Source organism: Opisthorchis viverrini (genome assembly GCF_000715545.1).
Source record: "Opisthorchis viverrini unplaced genomic scaffold opera_v5_27, whole genome shotgun sequence".
In the NCBI taxonomy this organism is placed as follows: domain Eukaryota; kingdom Metazoa; phylum Platyhelminthes; class Trematoda; order Opisthorchiida; family Opisthorchiidae; genus Opisthorchis; species Opisthorchis viverrini.
Window position 1 is genome coordinate 929,136 of NW_008751682.1, and position 18,671 is coordinate 947,806.

At 40.2% G+C, this 18,671-nt stretch overlaps 1 protein-coding gene across 1 annotated transcript; it reads left to right on the plus strand.

Annotated features, from left to right (window-relative positions):
- Positions 1 to 15,318: 15,318 nt before the first annotated feature.
- T265_12952 (hypothetical protein) lies at positions 15,319 to 16,392 on the plus strand (the record flags this gene model as incomplete). The annotated part of the gene is made up of 1 exon (XM_009166441.1): positions 15,319 to 16,392. A coding segment is annotated over one exon (1,074 nt), but the record flags the coding sequence as incomplete, so codon positions are not given.
- Positions 16,393 to 18,671: the final 2,279 nt, after the last annotated feature.

The following is an 18,671-nucleotide window of genomic DNA, read 5'->3' on the forward strand; positions in this document are numbered from 1 at the left end:
TGCATCTGAATCTGTGGAGCCGTCCGTTCTCTTCAAGTTGTCCACTGGGTACAGAAAATATGCAAATATCATGCATTTGTTGTAAGTTTCGGATTGTGTACGCCTGGCATATGATACCAGAGGACTTCTAAAACGATTTCCTAGAAAAACCTTGTAGGTATAACTATCAGATATTCCTACTGTGGTTTGACTTTGTGATCGACTAGAAAGAGAGATGAAGACTGGTGAATGGTCAACGGGACTCGTTTCTAACTGTCATAATACCCTTCATTAGAACTAACACGGGATACGGAGTGCGGCTTTCCAGTAGCAGATACACTAGTATAATTTAAGTCGAAAATTCAGAATTTTACAATGGATGTCAGAGGAGTCGACACTGTATTATCTCCCTTTTGATTCCAGAACGTGTGTGCTTTCATCCACAATTATGCAAATACACTACTAGATGCGCAGTTTATTTTAAGCTTTCTTTTTTATTTTGTTTTCTCTTGCTGATCAAAGCGTCAAAAACCGGTCTTTTATATAAATTGTGCATTCATTTTGCAGTCGGATCAACGTCTTTGACTGACATTCTTTGGCCACAATCCATCATGCTAAACTGACCAATGTATTTATTACTAAACACGAAATCACTGAAATTTTCATGATCTCAAGTTTTTCATTTCCATCAGACCTTGTGTGTCTGGAAGAAACTCGGTGCAAATTTCGGGTTACACCAAGCTGATTGATCAGCTTGTATTCAAGTGTTGTGTTGTGACGACAGTACGAAATCATGGTTTCTCTTTCATTGTGATTCTGCACTTACGGATTAGTACCAGATTCCTACACCTGCTGGCTCCTACATTCTCAACGTGTGCTCGACAATTTGTGAACACCTTTAACCAGGGTAAAACGGCCTTCGCATGACGTAACTGCAGCGGAGGTAGCTTCTAAGTCTTCTTAGCCCTAACGGACAACGCCTTCAATTTGCCTGTCTTACGCAAACTAGAATAGCTGACACTGAAAAATAGTAAAGGCTTTTTTTGAAAATGTTTGATACCGATAGAGAAGCCACCATCCGAAAAAGGTATGTTGAACAATTCTGTTAATTTATGTCTGGGCGACATTTTGATTTCCACTGAATAACCTCATCAGAGAAAGTGAACGAGCTATAATTCTGATTGATTTCCAAGAGTAAAGGACATGGAACTTGCAAACGTATGAAAAGGGGAGTTAGATTAAACAAAGAGACTTATGGTGGCACGCAGTCACCAGCAATTCTGATTTTACTACACAATCAGTTAGGAACTAATATAACCGTGAAATCCGATCAAAATTCACTCAATTTTCTTCAACCCTAATCTGCCTACTGGCCCATACGAACCGGAACTTTTGTGAATATGCATCGCATGCACCCCGAAACCAAGTAAAGCTGGGAACCCACCTCATCTTAGGCTACGTCCTTCGACTCATCAGTGTGAGCTATTAGAATCAAGCGGAAGTAGTCGATTTCGTCATTCAACTTGTTGAAGAGATTGATGTATAGTCAGTGGTTACAGTGGAACGGTTGAAAGAGTATTTCGAATGAGCGACAGTGATACAACTAGTAGAGACTAGAGGATAAAACGAAAACGTCGAATTTTCCGATTTTTTCCTATTCTTCTTTCATTTTTTTAAATTTTTAAATTTTTTCCAATATCAGTGCGTTCCCAACGTAAGGCATCCAGAAGATCTAAGAAAACGCTAGGTATTTTGGGTGAACACATTTTACTTGTTTTTACCCATGCCAAGATTGTAGCCGTTTTGGACGCCGTGTGTCGCATTGCATTAGTTCTTTACATTTGTCGCACTTAAATCACGCCTTTACTAGGTACACAAGATACTCACCACTGAACATAACTCTAATCTTACACTCCACCTGAATTTCCTTAGAAAGTCCAGTTTGTCTTTACACCTCAAAGATAGCATGGAATTTTCAGTGAATTTGACCGGTGTCACGTGTGCCTGTGTTCATGTCTTAGGTAAAGTGGTTTGAACTGGGTATGATACCTGAACCTCCGGGGTGATCTTTGGGTAAGCTACAAAACAAAGTTTTGATTGATCCTTATTGGAATAGTTTACCAGTTATTTCGTAAGTAGTTGGGGCTATAATTTGACTTTCGAAAGTAGCACGTGGTGAAATTTCCAGGGAAATCGGGGAATGCTTACTGACTTCTAGGAACAGCTCTTCGACAACCAATGTATGTAACCTGTGTTCCGCCTACTACATCCGGTACTCTACTTTACGTGTTGATTGTTAAGCGTCGAGCTTTACCAAGTGAAAATACTGGTGTGCAAGCAAAGATTCACTGTTCAGCCTACAGTGAGCTAATAATCGGTGCTAGGTCGACCTTGCTTTGAATGCAAAGGTTGAATGATGCACCACAGAAATTTCCAAAGAAGCGAACTTTGCTGCTCCCAATAACTGTCGGTAGTAAACATAAACCGGGTATAGTTTGCGTATAACTGCTATAGACATGCGCCAACAATTTTCAGTAAACTATGGATATCACCGTGGTTGCTCAGGCGGCCGTTTTTCTGCTCGTTGAGTTTGCCAATTATCTTACACTCTGCGTCATCACATGTGGAGACGTCATCAACGTGCAGTTCAATTCGTACCTTGTAATTGCCTGCTGGTTTTTATGCAATATTCACTGGCTTGTGGTGAGTTGGTACGTTCCGTTTTAGCGAGCTTTTCAGTCAATTCATAGTTTATTTTGCTTTGTGGTCTGTATTTCTGCATTCCACTTGTTCGCTGAATAGGGACCTCTGGAGGGTTTTGCGCTCCCTTCCGACAGGCTTGCTCTCAACTGGTATTATTTTATCATCTTCCCTCAATAATCTGGTGAACTATTATGGCGAATCTCATTTTTAGCAGCCATCATGTTTGATCGTTCAGTTCCCCTTCCGAATCGTTGTCTGATACAGTTGAGCTCCACTGACTTGTCATACTGTCCTTCGACTGGTTATTTCGTTATACTGCCTTGTTAAATCCTCCCTCTGTCTGTATTTTATTTGGTTCTCCAACCTATGAGGTGGGTGTGTAAATCGGGTGAAGGGACAGGTGCCTTGGATTTAGATGCACCTGCTTTCAATATGTGTTGATAGTCTTTGCAGTAGGGTAACTTTCGTGATTTTAGGCTGTCTTTTTTCTGTCTCGGGCCAATACCTGAGCTATGTTCCTGTCTAGTTTGTGTCCATCCCGATTTTCGTGCATGGAGACGGAGACACGTTGGCCGGGCCTTTCAATTACGAATATGTGTTCGCACAGTCTGGTATGAAGATTACTTTAGCTTTGTTGCATATTGTGTTTTTACAACCTTCGCATTAAATCTTGCATATGACGTTGTACCGCTCATCAGTGCAGTTGCTCAATGTTTTCGCAAGTTCATGAGCCAGCGTTGTGATATGCTGCCTTAACAGTCTTGAACTCCTTTAAGAAAAGCTGTTGATCCATTTGCTTTCCGGTTGTACTGCTAAGTTGATTAACGTGAGGCTTAGCCAGAGGAATGTGGCAGGTATTCCCCTCTTTGGGAAGCTTTGTCCGATTGTTTCTCTTCCCCGATCCTTGGCTTCCAAATGCTGATTGCTTGCCAGTTTGCCTAACAAGGGTCCAGATGCATTTTTTTGGCGGTTCATGTGAACGCATCCGCTTTTTCTGAACAGCGGTGCGTAGTTGTCCTTAGGGTGATCTAATGATAGGAACGTCTAAGAATGCCAGCTTCCGATCATTATTCTTTCGATTTAAAGTCCACATCACTGAAACCATTGTTTTCTAATCGAATTGTTTGCTGTCTTTCAGTCATTCTGAGGATGACAACAGTATCCTCCATGCACCGAATCCCCACTTTGAGGTTTAATATGGAAGTAAAATCTTTTCAGGCATTCACACTATGAATTCCAAAACAAGTCCATAAAGTTGAGGATTGGTGCTTCTTGTTGGTGTTTGTGACATTCTATAGAATATGCATATATATATATATGTATATATATAGTAGTCAGGCGCAACAGAAGCGATTTCCAATGAACTTTTCAAAAGAACCAGTTTGTACAATATGGCTTTTCAGTAGCAGTGGCATTTGCATTGGACGAGTCAAGTTACGCACCTGTGAACGGGCAACCCACGGAAAACGGGACCATCATTTAGTCTAAAAGGTTGAATATCAGCAGCCACTACCATTCAGATTCATTCAAATGAGCCGCAACACTGGGATTTCCGGTGAATGGTCATAATTCTATACAGTATTACGTTCCAAACAAAAGTTTCGCCCATGCTGCTACACTGCCATTCCCATTGGCTCATAGTAATCAAGCGAAAAAGGAGACAGTAATCTTATGCATGTAAAAAGAAAAAAAATTTCCATGCATTTCTCTCACTCTGTTCAGTGGGATTACATCTTTTAATCTTGTTTTTTCTGTTTGTGGATAAGTACAGCATGGCATTGCAGATCAAAATTTCCGCAGTCACAGGCATGGATAGTTGTCTGGGCTTCAGTAGATTGGTTGTGATTACGGGGCACTTAAAGCAGCGAAATCAGGAACAATTGAAACCCCTACGGTCCACACTTTACACCTTTGGAGGCCACCGCTCACTAACCTAGAAGCCGATATAATACACGTGATACCAAACAGCTGGGTGAAATATGGGGAGAATGTTTCTGCACGACAAAAGCCCCATTGTTGGATAGGAATCTTATTTATATCTAAACAGCGACAATTGAGCGGAATCTAGATAATTGTCGTCAAAGAGACACACGAGGGGCACATTCTTATCAGTATGGGTTTATTTTCGATCAGCCAGGTGTTGACCTCTCACGTACTGTTAAGAATACCTAAAAAATTTCACCTCTAAGTCATGGAATTCAGCGGGCCAGAAGTTATGATATCTGATAAGGGCCTACATTTGACCTTGATAGATCTTGGTCAGTTTTGGAAACTGTTAGCCAGTTGCGTAGTTGAGCCCACCACCACCATGTTCCTGAACAGACAGGAAAATATTTTTAACTACATGTTTTATTTGAATCACTACAGAATATGTATGAGGTAGAAATGTTGGCGAAAGTTTAGATACATTTAATATATTTGTCGTTCAACCTCTACTTCATCTACAGTCAATGGGACGTTACAATTGTGAATTTCACTGAATGATTATCAAAACAATTTCATCAGGTGCCTTCTGATTACACCAGACAAGAGTTGAACGCAATTCACAGATGAAATTTCAATTGTAATTCAATGCAATTTCAATACTCGGATCCTGGCAAGTCTTACCCAGGAGGCGAAATTTTATACCCAACTTTCAGGACTGTTAAAGCAGCCAGATGTCTGTGGTTATCAATGCGATGGTTCTCTGTCATAGGGATTGTTCATCCAACGTAGGTATATGTTATTCACATAAAAAACCCTCATGAAGACGACTCTGTGTTACCTCTGGGCATACCATTTGACGGATGAATTACCTGTGATTTTTTCTGTGGATGCTGAAAACGAAATAAGTAAAGTTCCTCCGACCAGAAAACTTCAACATCCCAGAAGCCTGCATTCGTGCACCTCCCCCCCCTAAGAAGATGAAAAGTTATGCACTGAAGGTTTTAATGAGCGACGAGATATGCTGTGTGTGGCAAAACTATGCACACCTGAGGGTGGTGCATAAGCGAATAAATTTATCCTGAATGTTTCACCGATCTCTTCAACAGACTGAAAGATTTTCATAAACTTAAATCAGATTTGGGTCCCTGGGCCTTGGCTGAAGTTCGTTATTGCTTTAAATATTGACTCCCCCGTATACCGCGACACAAAAGACCCAAACACATCAAAAGGCAACAGAGGGCTTCTACAGTGAGCAGAATCAAAACAAAGCGGAGTGTGTGTGAGAACAGCTTTTGCAATGTCATAATTAATTTTATCCGAACATTTCAAACCTATAAATCTTGTAAACCTGGGGAGCTTGTCTGACCAGGACACCTCCTTATTGTAAGTAACAACTCATTGCTTCGTGAACACCACAAAACGACCGTTAATTTTACTCATGGCATCCCAGAATTCAGCTGACGACAGTTTTCAGTCACCGAACGACTCTAGGGTATCCTACTTTGAACAATCCCTCATGTTGGGCTAGTCGTTAACATCAGTATAGTACACAACTAGCCTGCGTGATCTCGCAAACATTGATTGCAAGCGACACTTCCGTGATCAACTATTGTAGCTCAAAGTGGAGGTCAAATTCCACTCAGTTCTACTGTGATGGTTCTGGTTATGCTGTCATTGAGTTTCATCTTAACAGTGGTAACTGACACTGATTACCAATGAGAAACAAGGGCGTCGTTGCTGACGAAATCCCGAATTTTATGGATAGGATTGTTCTCGTTTTCAAACAGTGGAAGAGGACACTGGGGCCATTGTAAAAACTGAAAAAAATAATTACCTTTTGGTATCTGACTGCGTCATTTCCCAGAAAAGGGTGGTGGAATGCAACTGAGCATGTCTGCATTATAATCCATATCTACTTCACTGGATCTCGTCAGACGCGCACTGCACTTCTCAATCTAAATAACATAATCAAAAGCAAAAATGCCATGAAAAGTGCTTGGTCTGCACTTTACCACGGTGGTGCATTTCTTCTGTCCGTATAAGCCAAGGTTTTATTTGTGTGGTTAAGGCCTCAGCAAGTTTCAAAACTCTCTTGTCTGCAGTATTGAACAGAACATGAGTTGCAGCCACTGAGTCAGTGAGGCGCTTTCCATCAAATAGATGACGAGAAACAGACGAGACCAATAGTATGGGAGAACGTGACCCAGTTTAGCTTTGTTGGTGTCAGTGCATCTTATTTGTTCACCTAGCTTGGTACTTTCAGTTTAGGTGGACAGCCGTGTACCTACACGTACAGTGGTAAAGTTCATGTAGGAAAAATTAATGAAATAAATAAATAAATAAATAAATAAATAAATAAATAATGAAAACAAAAAAATAAAGAATACAAAATAAATGAAATAAAATCAATAATAATGGTAGGTTAAAATAAAATAAATCTCGCGGGTGGTACTAATCGAAGTTCGACTGGTTGCAATGAAACGTGATTTGTCTCATGAGTAATGTGGGTTTGTTGTTCAGTATGTCCTCAGCACGGTAGTCGTCATTTTATCTTATATGTTCTAGCATTCACCATCCTTTTGAACGGAAGATTAATGGGAAATTCAAGTTCAGTTCAAGTCAGTGCTGAAGTGAGCCAGCTTAGTGTTTTCTAGTGATTACCACTTTAGAGTATATCCAGATTCACTAGAAGTGCAGCCAAGGTGTGTCATTTTGTGCAAAATTGTGCTACTCGGTTGTGCAGCTTTTCGAAACTGGTGAAATTCAGGTAGTGTACTGTTCATGTTTACTCGCGCAATCACGATCTTTAAATGGTTCCGTCACTTCTGTGTAGCATCAGAACACCGAAGAACAGAAAGTCACTGCTTCGGATTTCAAATCAAGCTTAGCATTGGCACGTGGTCAGGATATTGTCAACTTAGCGCTTCAAAGATTCACATAAGGGATTCAAAACTAGACGTACTGTTCACCGTCGTGAACTGCGTTGCAATCATGAGATACGGTAGTTGTTCCGTTCTCGCACTTTGTTTAGTCACATTATTTTTATTTACCTCATTCACTTTATTTTCCTTATTTTCTTTACTTGTACTTGATTTACCACCGAAATCTTCATGTGTGTCTGAAGAGAAAAGGCCAGGCGAATCCAGAATGTCACGTGCTCTTGTGTCCCATCCCTGAACTCCTATAGTCTTCTGCATCCAACCTACACAGATCATATATGTAGACTTGTGGTCCCTGAAGAAAGCGCCAGAAAGTGATAAAAATTACCTCAAGTCTTTTTGGCGTTTCAGATGTCATGGCAGTTGTTTTGGCTCTCAGTATGAAGTGACTGGTGACGTCCTCCATTAATCCTGATATCGTAATCTGGGAACCTTGTTGCAGTAAAATGGTACGACTTTCAATCAACTGAAAAATGTTTGGGACAGATTGGGTAGTCATCTTCTCAGACAGCTTTGGTAAACAAGTGACCGTAATGCAGATATTGTTTGAACAGTTGCGAGGCACTGTATTCGTCGGAATCCAAGAATTAAGTGGGCGAACTACCGCTCATGTAGACTGGTGTCAACGAATAAGCAACCAAATAACTAAAAAACGCGTGTTTGGCAGAGACTCCATATGAACGATTTACACATGACAAAAGCCGCAATGGATCTGTCATGCATTATATAGGTGGAGTACCGCCTACCGAAACCACCTCTGATTTACATAAAAAAATTTTGAGTGGGACAGATTGATCAAGGTGGCCAAACTTTGACCATGCTAAAGGCTTTGTACTTGACCACTAAAGTTTCAGAAATCTTCAGCGCAAATCGTTTCTCATATTCTTATTCAGCTTAGTAGGAAATGCTTCAAACTATGGGCCCTAATCGATTCTAATGTGGGCTGTGCACATTAGGTGAATGAGTGTCTTAAGGTGGCGCAAATCAAGGTAACTGGAATACGGTGATACTAGCTCTCCTCACATTCATTCTTGTTTCCTTCTAGAGCAAGTTTCTTAAACAAATCATCGTTTGCGGTAACCAGTAATTGCGAGCAACACTGGGATTGTGTTACCGTCAACGGTGATTTTAGTGATGGTGTTAATGGTGAGCGTACAAACGGTATATCGACTAGAACTTTCAGGTTTATGCAAAAGGTAGCCTCGGATTCTGGAATATCGCTACCCATTCAACAAGGCTCACAGGAGATCACATTCAATGGGAGAATTCAAATATATCTTCTAGACGTAAAGCCGATCAAATGTGAATAGATGCCATAATCTCAGGGCTTACTAGGATAGTCAGAGTGGGCATATGTTACCCAAATATTGAGTTTCACGCTTATTAAACAACAGTTAAAATTCACTTGAAACTCCGTTCAAATTTATGCGCAGAAGGACCTGACAGAATAGAGGTTGCAGTTACTGAAGGATACACCGGCAAAACCGTGCATATCTACCTTGATTTCTCAGTAAACAGTGGCCTAACCAGCAGACTCGTGGTGATTACTTATCGTCTTCGAAAAGCCATTATATCGTTTGCGATTTCCAAAGTTGAGGTACTGACCACAGTTGTCAAATAATTTTTGTAATAAAACGCTACAATGACCATGAATCGAGGCACAGCTGGTGTTCCTGGAAGAGGCTTATTGCTATCACATTTCAATAAAGACCCGGAGTCCCCAACCTCCAGCTAAAATCCGGTTTTTCAGGTTGATCTCGAACAAGGTGCGCCTTAAATGTAGAAACCAATATGTCCAAACCAATATGGAAACGGTGTATTGCAAAGCAGGATTGTGACCCATAATAAATCTTCAGGAAATCTTACTGGCTCCTTTTGTTTTCGTTCGCACTGCAGCACCAACAACAACGGATGAACAAGCTGTGAAATATCAGTATTACTCTTGGCTTCCCGCAACCTTATTAAACAGAGAAGATGACCTGGTTCTCGGATGCTCGAGTACCGGACCACTGTAGCAGAGGTTTCCTTTTGACTGGTACGGACATCTCCTAATGTTTCTAAAGTTCTTAGTGACTCGTCCTAAAGGTACTCTTGATAATTTGCTAATAGGTGCCGTGTCTGTTTCATACCCAGCCATTAAGAATGAATACTACAAACCAGTTCAACAAATGTCCAGACAAGTTGTCTTAAAAATCGCGTTTTACTGCACAATCTAATAGGTAAAAGGGATGACAGTACGCAGTAGACATTCACTCAGATTGGTGGAGGCCAAGGCCCCTATTTCTACTCAATTCGGGGCCACGAACCAACTCGAAGGTGCATAATTATGGCACCCGATGGAACAGGTTCCCAGGTGATAATGTTGCAAAGGCCTTATTAAATATTGCATGGCCTCAATATCTATGGAAATGGGTTTGGTGGAGTCTTTAATAACAGAAGCGCAGGAAACAAGGACCATGGGTCTATGAGAACAAGGTCCAAAATTCGCCTCATCCTTTAACCAAGAATGCGTCCCAAATGCACTTAAATTACTGCTAGCATTATCAGAGACAGAAGGATCATCAATGACACTGATTCTCCAGTGTCTTACAAATATAAATTTCATTTGAATACGTCTGAAGACCAAAAGAAGAGGACAGAAGTCAAAGGACCCGGAGCTAGCCTACCTCAAGCATCCTGGGGTCCTCACACCTTCAAACGTTTGATGAAAAAATATGGATAGAAACTAACAGCACGAACTCAACTAAATTCGATTAACCGCCATTTCTTGTAACGCCTTTAGCCAAGCGTAGGAATCATGAGGACTCCATCCTGGAAGGCAGCGCGCATCTACATCAAGTCCCTCGTAATTTCTTTGACAAGTCTCTGCCAAACCACATGTTGCATACCTCTCAGTATGCCATTTTGGAGGAGGCACGAAGAGCAATATTTGTCTTTGTGGAGGATTTGTCATGCGTTGTACATTGTCCGGCTATCGTAGATGATGACAGTGGAAGCTTCTTTGCAGCTAAATTAGCCGCTACACAACCAGATTCCCGTTTTTTAGTTGCTTTGTTGCAAAATCTTCAACGCCATCCAATTCCGTGACTGATTTTGTAACATCGATGATCGATTGTCTGAAGATGCCTCAGCTCATCTGCCCACGGAGCGTGTGTCTCGTAGTCGTAAAAAATCACAGCTCATACTGTGGTTAGGCGTACGCAACCCCTGAGAATTCTTGATGGCTTTTTTGACACCATAGGTGATGCACATTGGCAAACCTTGTTCGGACTTTAGAGATTCGTGCACTAACTTCATCGGGACTTCCGTCAAAGCTAATACCACCAACAGAACTTGCAAAACTCCCATTAGCATCCGTTGCAATGACTTCTTGGGGATACGTTCAGAGACCACGCTTCCATGTGCGAAACCACTATTTTGTGTGCAAGGCACACGCATGGTATGTCTATCCAACCACACTTGCGCTGTGTTCATCTTATGAACTTGGGATGCTGCCGTCTTTATATTCCAGTTGACAGGCTTCCAAGTAGGAAGAATTTGAACACTAGAGTACTGAAAGCCTTCCAGTGTTTGCCTCATTAGCTGATCCATGGCAAAGCTTAATAAAATGCCTGCCGGGCACAAATTTTTAAGGAAACATTTAGAGAGACATCACTGTACTCAAAAACATCTGAAAATATGTGAATATATGCGAATATATAAGGGTACCACTTGCAGAAAAGTGCGATTAGATCTACTGAGTGATGGTCAATGTCGAATGCATTCTTAAATTCAAGGAACATCAAGACTGTGGGTAATCTGTCCACACAACGTTGCTCCAATGCCTGATGTATGATATTTTAGGTGCGGCATGCACCCGGTCAAAAACCTTCCCTGATACTCATGGGTTATGTTTTTGTGTGCTACCTTGTGAAACTCATGAAGTAACGACGCCTGAATTCTTGTTAAAATGGGAGTCAGACCAACGTAACTGCGGTTACTAGTATTCGTTTGGAATGGCACTATTATCTCCCAACCCTGGTTGTTTCGGACGGCTTCTTTCTTCCAGGTAGACTCAGATGGGTTATATAGATGATGACCAAGGAGTTCTCGACTGACAGGGAAGAGAGCGGATGGAGGTTAGTCGGCACCAGGAGTACAGTGATGACAGCGTTGGAATATACACAGGATGGAAAGGAACAATATCCGTATTTTACGTATCTGTCAAAGTGTGCAAACCTGCACTACGTTATCAACCGGAAAAATGAAGGAGCCCTTTGTGGTCTTACATCAAAAAGTACGCATTAGGAGAAGAAGACGCTCAGAAAAGCAGTTATTTCGTCCGAATTATCAGTGGGATTTTTCAAAGATCCAGGTAGAATAAGTCACTGCTGACCAGCTGTATTGCTAACATCAGAGACTGCATAACACAGTACAATGTATCGTTATCTAAAGCTAACAGAGGCATATCCTGTTAAACAAGCTGAATATCGTACACTGCCGTAACTAAACATGAATTCCATCAGGACAGTTCGCATTATGATGGTGGGAAATGCCGTTGAGCATGGCGTCTGCATCCAGTGTTGAATATTTCAGTCGACTCAACCTCACCCCAAGTGAACTTATCATCTCTCATGTGAGGTTTTTTGTGTACGACCATTTTGCTGCTCTGTGGATCATAGAAATCCTAATTAAATGCAAACAACCCGCTGCGTTGAATTTCACTCAGCTTTTTAGCCCAGTATTGCTAAATCGCTATGGAATATTCTAGTAGCTCATGGTGTGCCCAGTAAAATTCTGATTATTATGTAGACTTACTGGTGAAGTTCCTCCTCCTTACAAACTGGATGGAAACCTACGAGTTCCATATCATGCCTGATTTACGACATTATCATAGCTGTTTTGCTTTTCAGACGTGCAAAACCAGTGGAAGACTAAGGTGTTTTCGACCTGAGCTCTCAAAAATGTGGCCGTTAAAACCAGAAGTCTGTGATGATCTCATTCTGTTTCCGGCATATTGAGAGAACTCAAGCATATGTTCACAGGACAGTTCTTGTAGGATCGAAAGTCGAAACTATGGAGACCCAAAGTTTCTATTTCTGAGGAGGTACCTGTATGAACAATCAGCGCAGCAAGTTATAAGGAGGGAAAACTTATGGTTTCAAAATGCTTGGGTATCACGACCTTACCTTAAAGATGGGGGAAGAAAGAGGTGCAGGAGTGCATTTACAATGAACTGCTAACGGTAACATATTCGGGTTACTAAGAAACAACCTGTGAAATAGAGCTGCGATTAGGCTACAAACAAGCATCTTAAGTCTTTCGAAAATGGTTTTTACTCTGCCATAATTTCTAATCGTGAAACATGGCCGTTAAATACAATAGATTCCAGTCTTTCCGAAATTACCGACGGAAGTGATCATGACTATCATAGTTCATTTGACGACAGCACCTGTTAAATCTATCCATCTGCATCTCAAACAAACTTTGACCCACCCCCTTACCAACCGGCTTGTTCTCCCCACCCCACAAAAGCCTAGCTAATTACCATTAAGACGATAAGGAATTTCATTTTCAATTGTCTAAAATCGGTTAAAAGGATTCAATACAATATAGCTATTTGTGTGCATTCAGCATCCGTCGCTTGCTTGTTGTTATGCGGGACACTTCTGGAGGAAACTTATCCTGCTTTCAGGTATTTGTACCAAAAGACAAGAATAACGTGGTTGTCATGACTGAGTTTAGTGCACTCGCGATGACGTGGACTTTGGCTGATGGTAGTGGGAAAGTCATTTGCAACCACTGTGATGGAAAGCAAAAATACCTTTTATTAAGAATAAAGTTGCCTTCCCAAAAAGCTTCATAGGAATATATTAAAGGACAAATCAAACCTCATGTGAACGATGTAACTGTAGCATTCATTCTGTTTTGTAACCGGATCGAATTATTCACACAAATAAAATTCTTTTCCATACTGTGTCAGGTATACAAGTCGAAATATTGAGGATGACGCTTTCAAGGGATCGACACTAAGACGAATCAGGTGGTTGTCTGATATCTATATTTCCATCTACACTAAACCGACCACCTCCTATTCGTTCCAGGCAGGTGATGGTCAATAGCGGCAGTAACTGGAAAGAAACAAGGTGAAAGATGGTCTGCGGTTCTAATAGTTATACACAACTTATTCTAAAATCAAGACGTGAAGCGAAGCACCAATGTAGTGGTCAGTTCGTTCTGGGTTATGCACTGCCCTTAGTATTCATAAGTATTCATCTTTTGTTCCGTTGTAACCTCATCTTTTCCTTCAGCTGACTAGACCTCTTATAGCCTCTATATATTATCATCACTCTAAAAGGTTCACTTTCTGTTTTCCAGAAAACAATCTAGTTAATCGCAGAAGACTAATCTGAAGCCAGTTTAATAAAATTTTATCATCAGACAGACTTTTATTACTCATGCATAACCAATTTGATTACTTCCAATCAAACTCTTTGTTCGGTGGCGGCAAATTTCAATGAACAAACCTAATTGTTCCTTTTTGGGCATAAAGGCTTCACTGCGGATACGTTTGCGGCCGAAAGAATTCATAATGACCCAGGCTTACTAAATCACGGTAAGAAAAACATGACCGTAGGACTCAGGTGGTTAGAAGAACTTTCGAATAAATCCTGACCTTTTCCAGTAACAGCAGGACGAATTAAAAGTTATTAGAACAAACCCAATGAAAGACGTAGAGCTACTGTGAACATTCCTAATGGATAATCGCCTCACTTTTCAGTGGGGTTTCGAAACTTTATCTAACCCTAAACTCACTTGCATTAAATTGGTCTGGCAGTAAAATAGGGTGAAATGGGCATAATTTGTTAGAGTAGAGCTTAAATTCGGCACCCATAGTGGATTCTAGATCATTGGTTGATATTCGTGGACATTCATACAAAAACTGAAAGTCTACAAGAAGTCCTTCAGTACAGTTCCACTGTCCGACAGAAAACGTATTCGCACCAGTTGTCGGAGAAACGTTTGGGCTCTAGTTGCGGATTGCAAGCTTTAGTGCTGACTACACCACGAAAGAAAACCTGATAACCTGAGGAATCTCGCACAAGCAATTATGTAATTATGTGCATGTGTGGAGTGAGCATATCTATGCTCTTTCTATACTGGTTTACGAGTCACTGAGAGGGATAGACTCGCTTTCTCTTATATCCTCCTTTGGAATCGATAAGCTTGTGAGGTTATCTGAAGCAGAGAGAAGGAGAATGATTTTTGCATGGCGGTCTGCATTCACAACCGACCTGTACATCGAACTCATTATGCAAATGCACGGAGGGTCGTTGATGAGCTTGCTACATGGCACTCGACCTTGAGTCCCGTCTCTAATTGGTGTTCCGCTCGACGAAATATTGAACACAATGTTTTTCGCACTACTGTGTACTCGATTTGTTCGGTGAGTTCCAAATAGGACTGCAGCCAACGGGTGTGCGTGCGTTTGCACGCGTGTGTGCGTAACATCCGTTTGCCAAACCAAACGGTCTCAGGCCAAAATTTAAGTGTGTATTCTCGCATAGGCGCAAAAGTGTAGACACACGTAGAAAGGTCGACAAAAAATAAGCAAAGTTGCACAGTTGTTCAAAACTTCGCGGTCAAGTGAACAACTTAAAGCTTCAAAGAGGAGCGTAATCGACACAGTTGACGATAGTTGCGCAGAAGTTTCGAAATCGGTGTCCACATCCACGAAGCAGACGACTGAAACTTCCTGACCTCAAACACTTGAGAATAGAGAAAGCAGATCATGCCAAGTGTTACGAAAGTGAAGAGTTGCGGTCGGAAAAAGATATACTGGTTGGAGGCCACAGGAGAGTTGGTTTGTAGAGAACGTCTGCCGAAGTCAGTGGCTTTTGATCATAATCAGGCCTATGAGCTCTTGCCCAGATCAAAAACGCTAAAACCTATGATGCGCTGCAAAGTGCGATGTATTGCAGATGGAATTAAAGTGAAAAAAGCATCGACATTCGGGGCTCAACCACCGAGAAAATTCTACCCTTATAAAGATATTCAAAGGTTCTACTCATTCAAGGATTTTCCAAATTTTTTGATTCTCGGATGTCCAGATTCTGAAACTCGGAATCGTTACTACGAAATTTTCAAGTTTGATGAAGGCCAAGTTCAAGAGCTGTGTGAAATTATCGATAGAGCGCACGCCCATCCGCTCTGTCTGCTTGTGGACGACGACTCTTCGCTGGTTCGCTATCAGTCTTCCCAATCAAGTCTTGCTAGTGATACGGAAAAGAGACCTGAACTGGCAACTCCTCAACAGGCGATGCCTACAGTGACCAGCAGCCCCGGAACAGAAGACGACAGAGGACTAAGTGAAGAGGTTTTGATGGAGGAAGAGCCACTGCTTGAAGCAGCAGCCAACGATGTTTCAGAGTTTCAGATGACAATGAGCCCTGCAGATGAGCTCACTGTAGAAGCCGTGGAAAATGTGAAGATGGAGATTAACCAGGAAGTTTCTATGGCAACCCCAGGTGAAGCGGAGACTAACGCTGAGGTGCACCATCGAAGCCCGATACCCAAACACCTACGTTCTGATCCACTGTTTGAAAGCCTATGCCAGAACGTAAAGGAGGAGGATTTGTGGGCTGTTGATATGAAGTATGTCGACAACCATCCTCAGTATGGAAACCAAATCGTACCAAATGGAGCTGTCTACCTGTTCGTAGCCCATCACAAATACCCAGAACTTCTCATTCAACCGACAGGAAATATGTTAAACAATCACGTTCCTTCTGACGAAGATGACGGCCTGAATACGGCAGAACTGGAATTTACAACCAAATTCTTAAAACGCCCGACAGCTAGTGGGTGATTAACACCTACATATCCTGTGAGTTTTCAAACGTATTGCTTCCATTTCAAAGTAAAAGCTATTGTTTTGTTTTGCCAGTATAGCGATTACATAAGATAGCCTCAAACAATTAGTATCAGCCAGGACGTGTGGCCTGTCTTCCGATGAACAATGCATTGTCTACTGGATAACAGGACTTACTGGATTCATTCATTTCAAGTTATTTGTGAAGTGGTTTTGAAGGTATAAACTCCTTGTTTGGAGCTCAAATCACAGTTGTAAATTTTCAAAAACCGCAACTTTGCACACTTTGGGTTCATTTGTCTGCCTGACCGCGACATACTGGCTACTGATTTTGTGCTTCTTTCCTGTGTGTGTTCCCTTGGTTTATCCGATAGATTGCAAAGTACATTGAAAAATTTCAGCTGGAGTAACCTGTTGTTTTTACTGACCAGGTAGTCCAGTGCGAGTATTATGGTGGTATGTATGAAGATCTGAGAACGCTGATCAAGCAAAATTACGACGGCAAAGTGTATTTACTGTACGGGTTTGTTGAACTTGGTTTGAGCAGGCAAAATAATGCGCAACGTAGTCCACATCTCTAAATAAGTTGCAGAAGACAAATACGTAGTGACCATTTCTGATAGAAAGTGTTTTCATTTTCGTGACAGTTCAGTGGGAATGCTGGTAATTATTTTGAAACGAAAACTTTGATTCAGGTCTTTCCGCCTCTAGAGAGTGTCCCAAAAAGTTCCGTAACGTAAGGGGGCTTCACAATATAAAGGGGACAAGTGCGCATCCATTTATGACACCGGCGAATGGTGCATTCCTCATAACAACCGTTATACCGCCGATCACTGCTAGACAGTATTATTTTGTCTGTCTGTTGCAACTGTCCCTTCAATGCAGATTTTTTCGTTTTGTTATATCTCACTTGTTACGGGATGCCAACAATAAGTTATTCAGGACAGAGAGAGAGTAAAAGGAACTAATCCCGCGTTAGTGATATCATAGCATCCATAAGGGTAAACTAAACCCAGACCATCAAATGAAGGTTGAAGTTTAGCAAAGGTGCTAGTCGTCTGTAAAGTGAAGTTTGAGGTGGACCCCAGCAAGTGAAACAAACAGTTTCCGAGTATCCGTACAGTTAACTCGAGATGAGTTACCGACCGCTCACATTGCTCCTGAATGCCTATTGAATCAATTTCAGCGTTGAGCCCATCTTCCTTGCAGTACAGTAAACAGTGCCGCATTGTGCGCCCAATTCAGTTAACTGACAGCACAGGTTAATTTACACATCTCTAACATTCAAAATGCTTCTTCAAATTGTTCCTAATATGGGATCACGTCGATTGATTGTTTACACTAATCTCAAATTACTGTCACCACTCTCATATCTGCGACCTCAACTTGAGTTTGTTTCTGGTAACCAAAAGATAAGTGTAATAACTAATATCCTTCATAGTAGTTTGTTGCGTTTATGACCCGTAACTCTGGTTCCAGATGAAGTGGCTGTTTACCTTTTATCTTGGCAGACTATTGACACTTTTAAGCTACAGTTTATTTGTACCTGCGACATTCCCAAACGGCTTCGCAGAAAGCCTGATATTATTGAATGACGATTTTTGAGTGGGATGCGGGAGGATTAGGAGGGGGTGCCACTAGCCAAGATCAAACCTAAATAACGAAGGGGTCAGCCATCAAAAAGACTTTTTACAGCCTGAACCACTAAATAAATAAATAAATAAATAAATAAATAAATAAATAAATAAATAAATAAATAAATAAATAAATAAATAAATAAATAAATAAATAAATAAATAAATAAATAAATAAATAAATAAATAAATAAATAAATAAATAAATAAATAAATAAATAAATAAATAAATAAATAAATAAATAAATAAATAAATAAATAAATAAATAAATAAATAAATAAATAAATAAATAAATAAATAAATAAATAAATAAATAAATAAATAAATAAATAAATAAATAAATAAATAAATAAATAAATAAATAAATAAATAAATAAATAAATAAATAAATAAATAAATAAATAAATAAATAAATAAATAAATAAATAAATAAATAAATAAATAAATAAATAAATAAATAAATAAATAAATAAATAAATAAATAAATAAATAAATAAATAAATAAATAAATAAATAAATAAATAAATAAATAAATAAATAAATAAATAAATAAATAAATAAATAAATAAATAAATAAATAAATAAATAAATAAATAAATAAGCAAATAAATAGACAAGTGATGCAAATAGTCACAAGT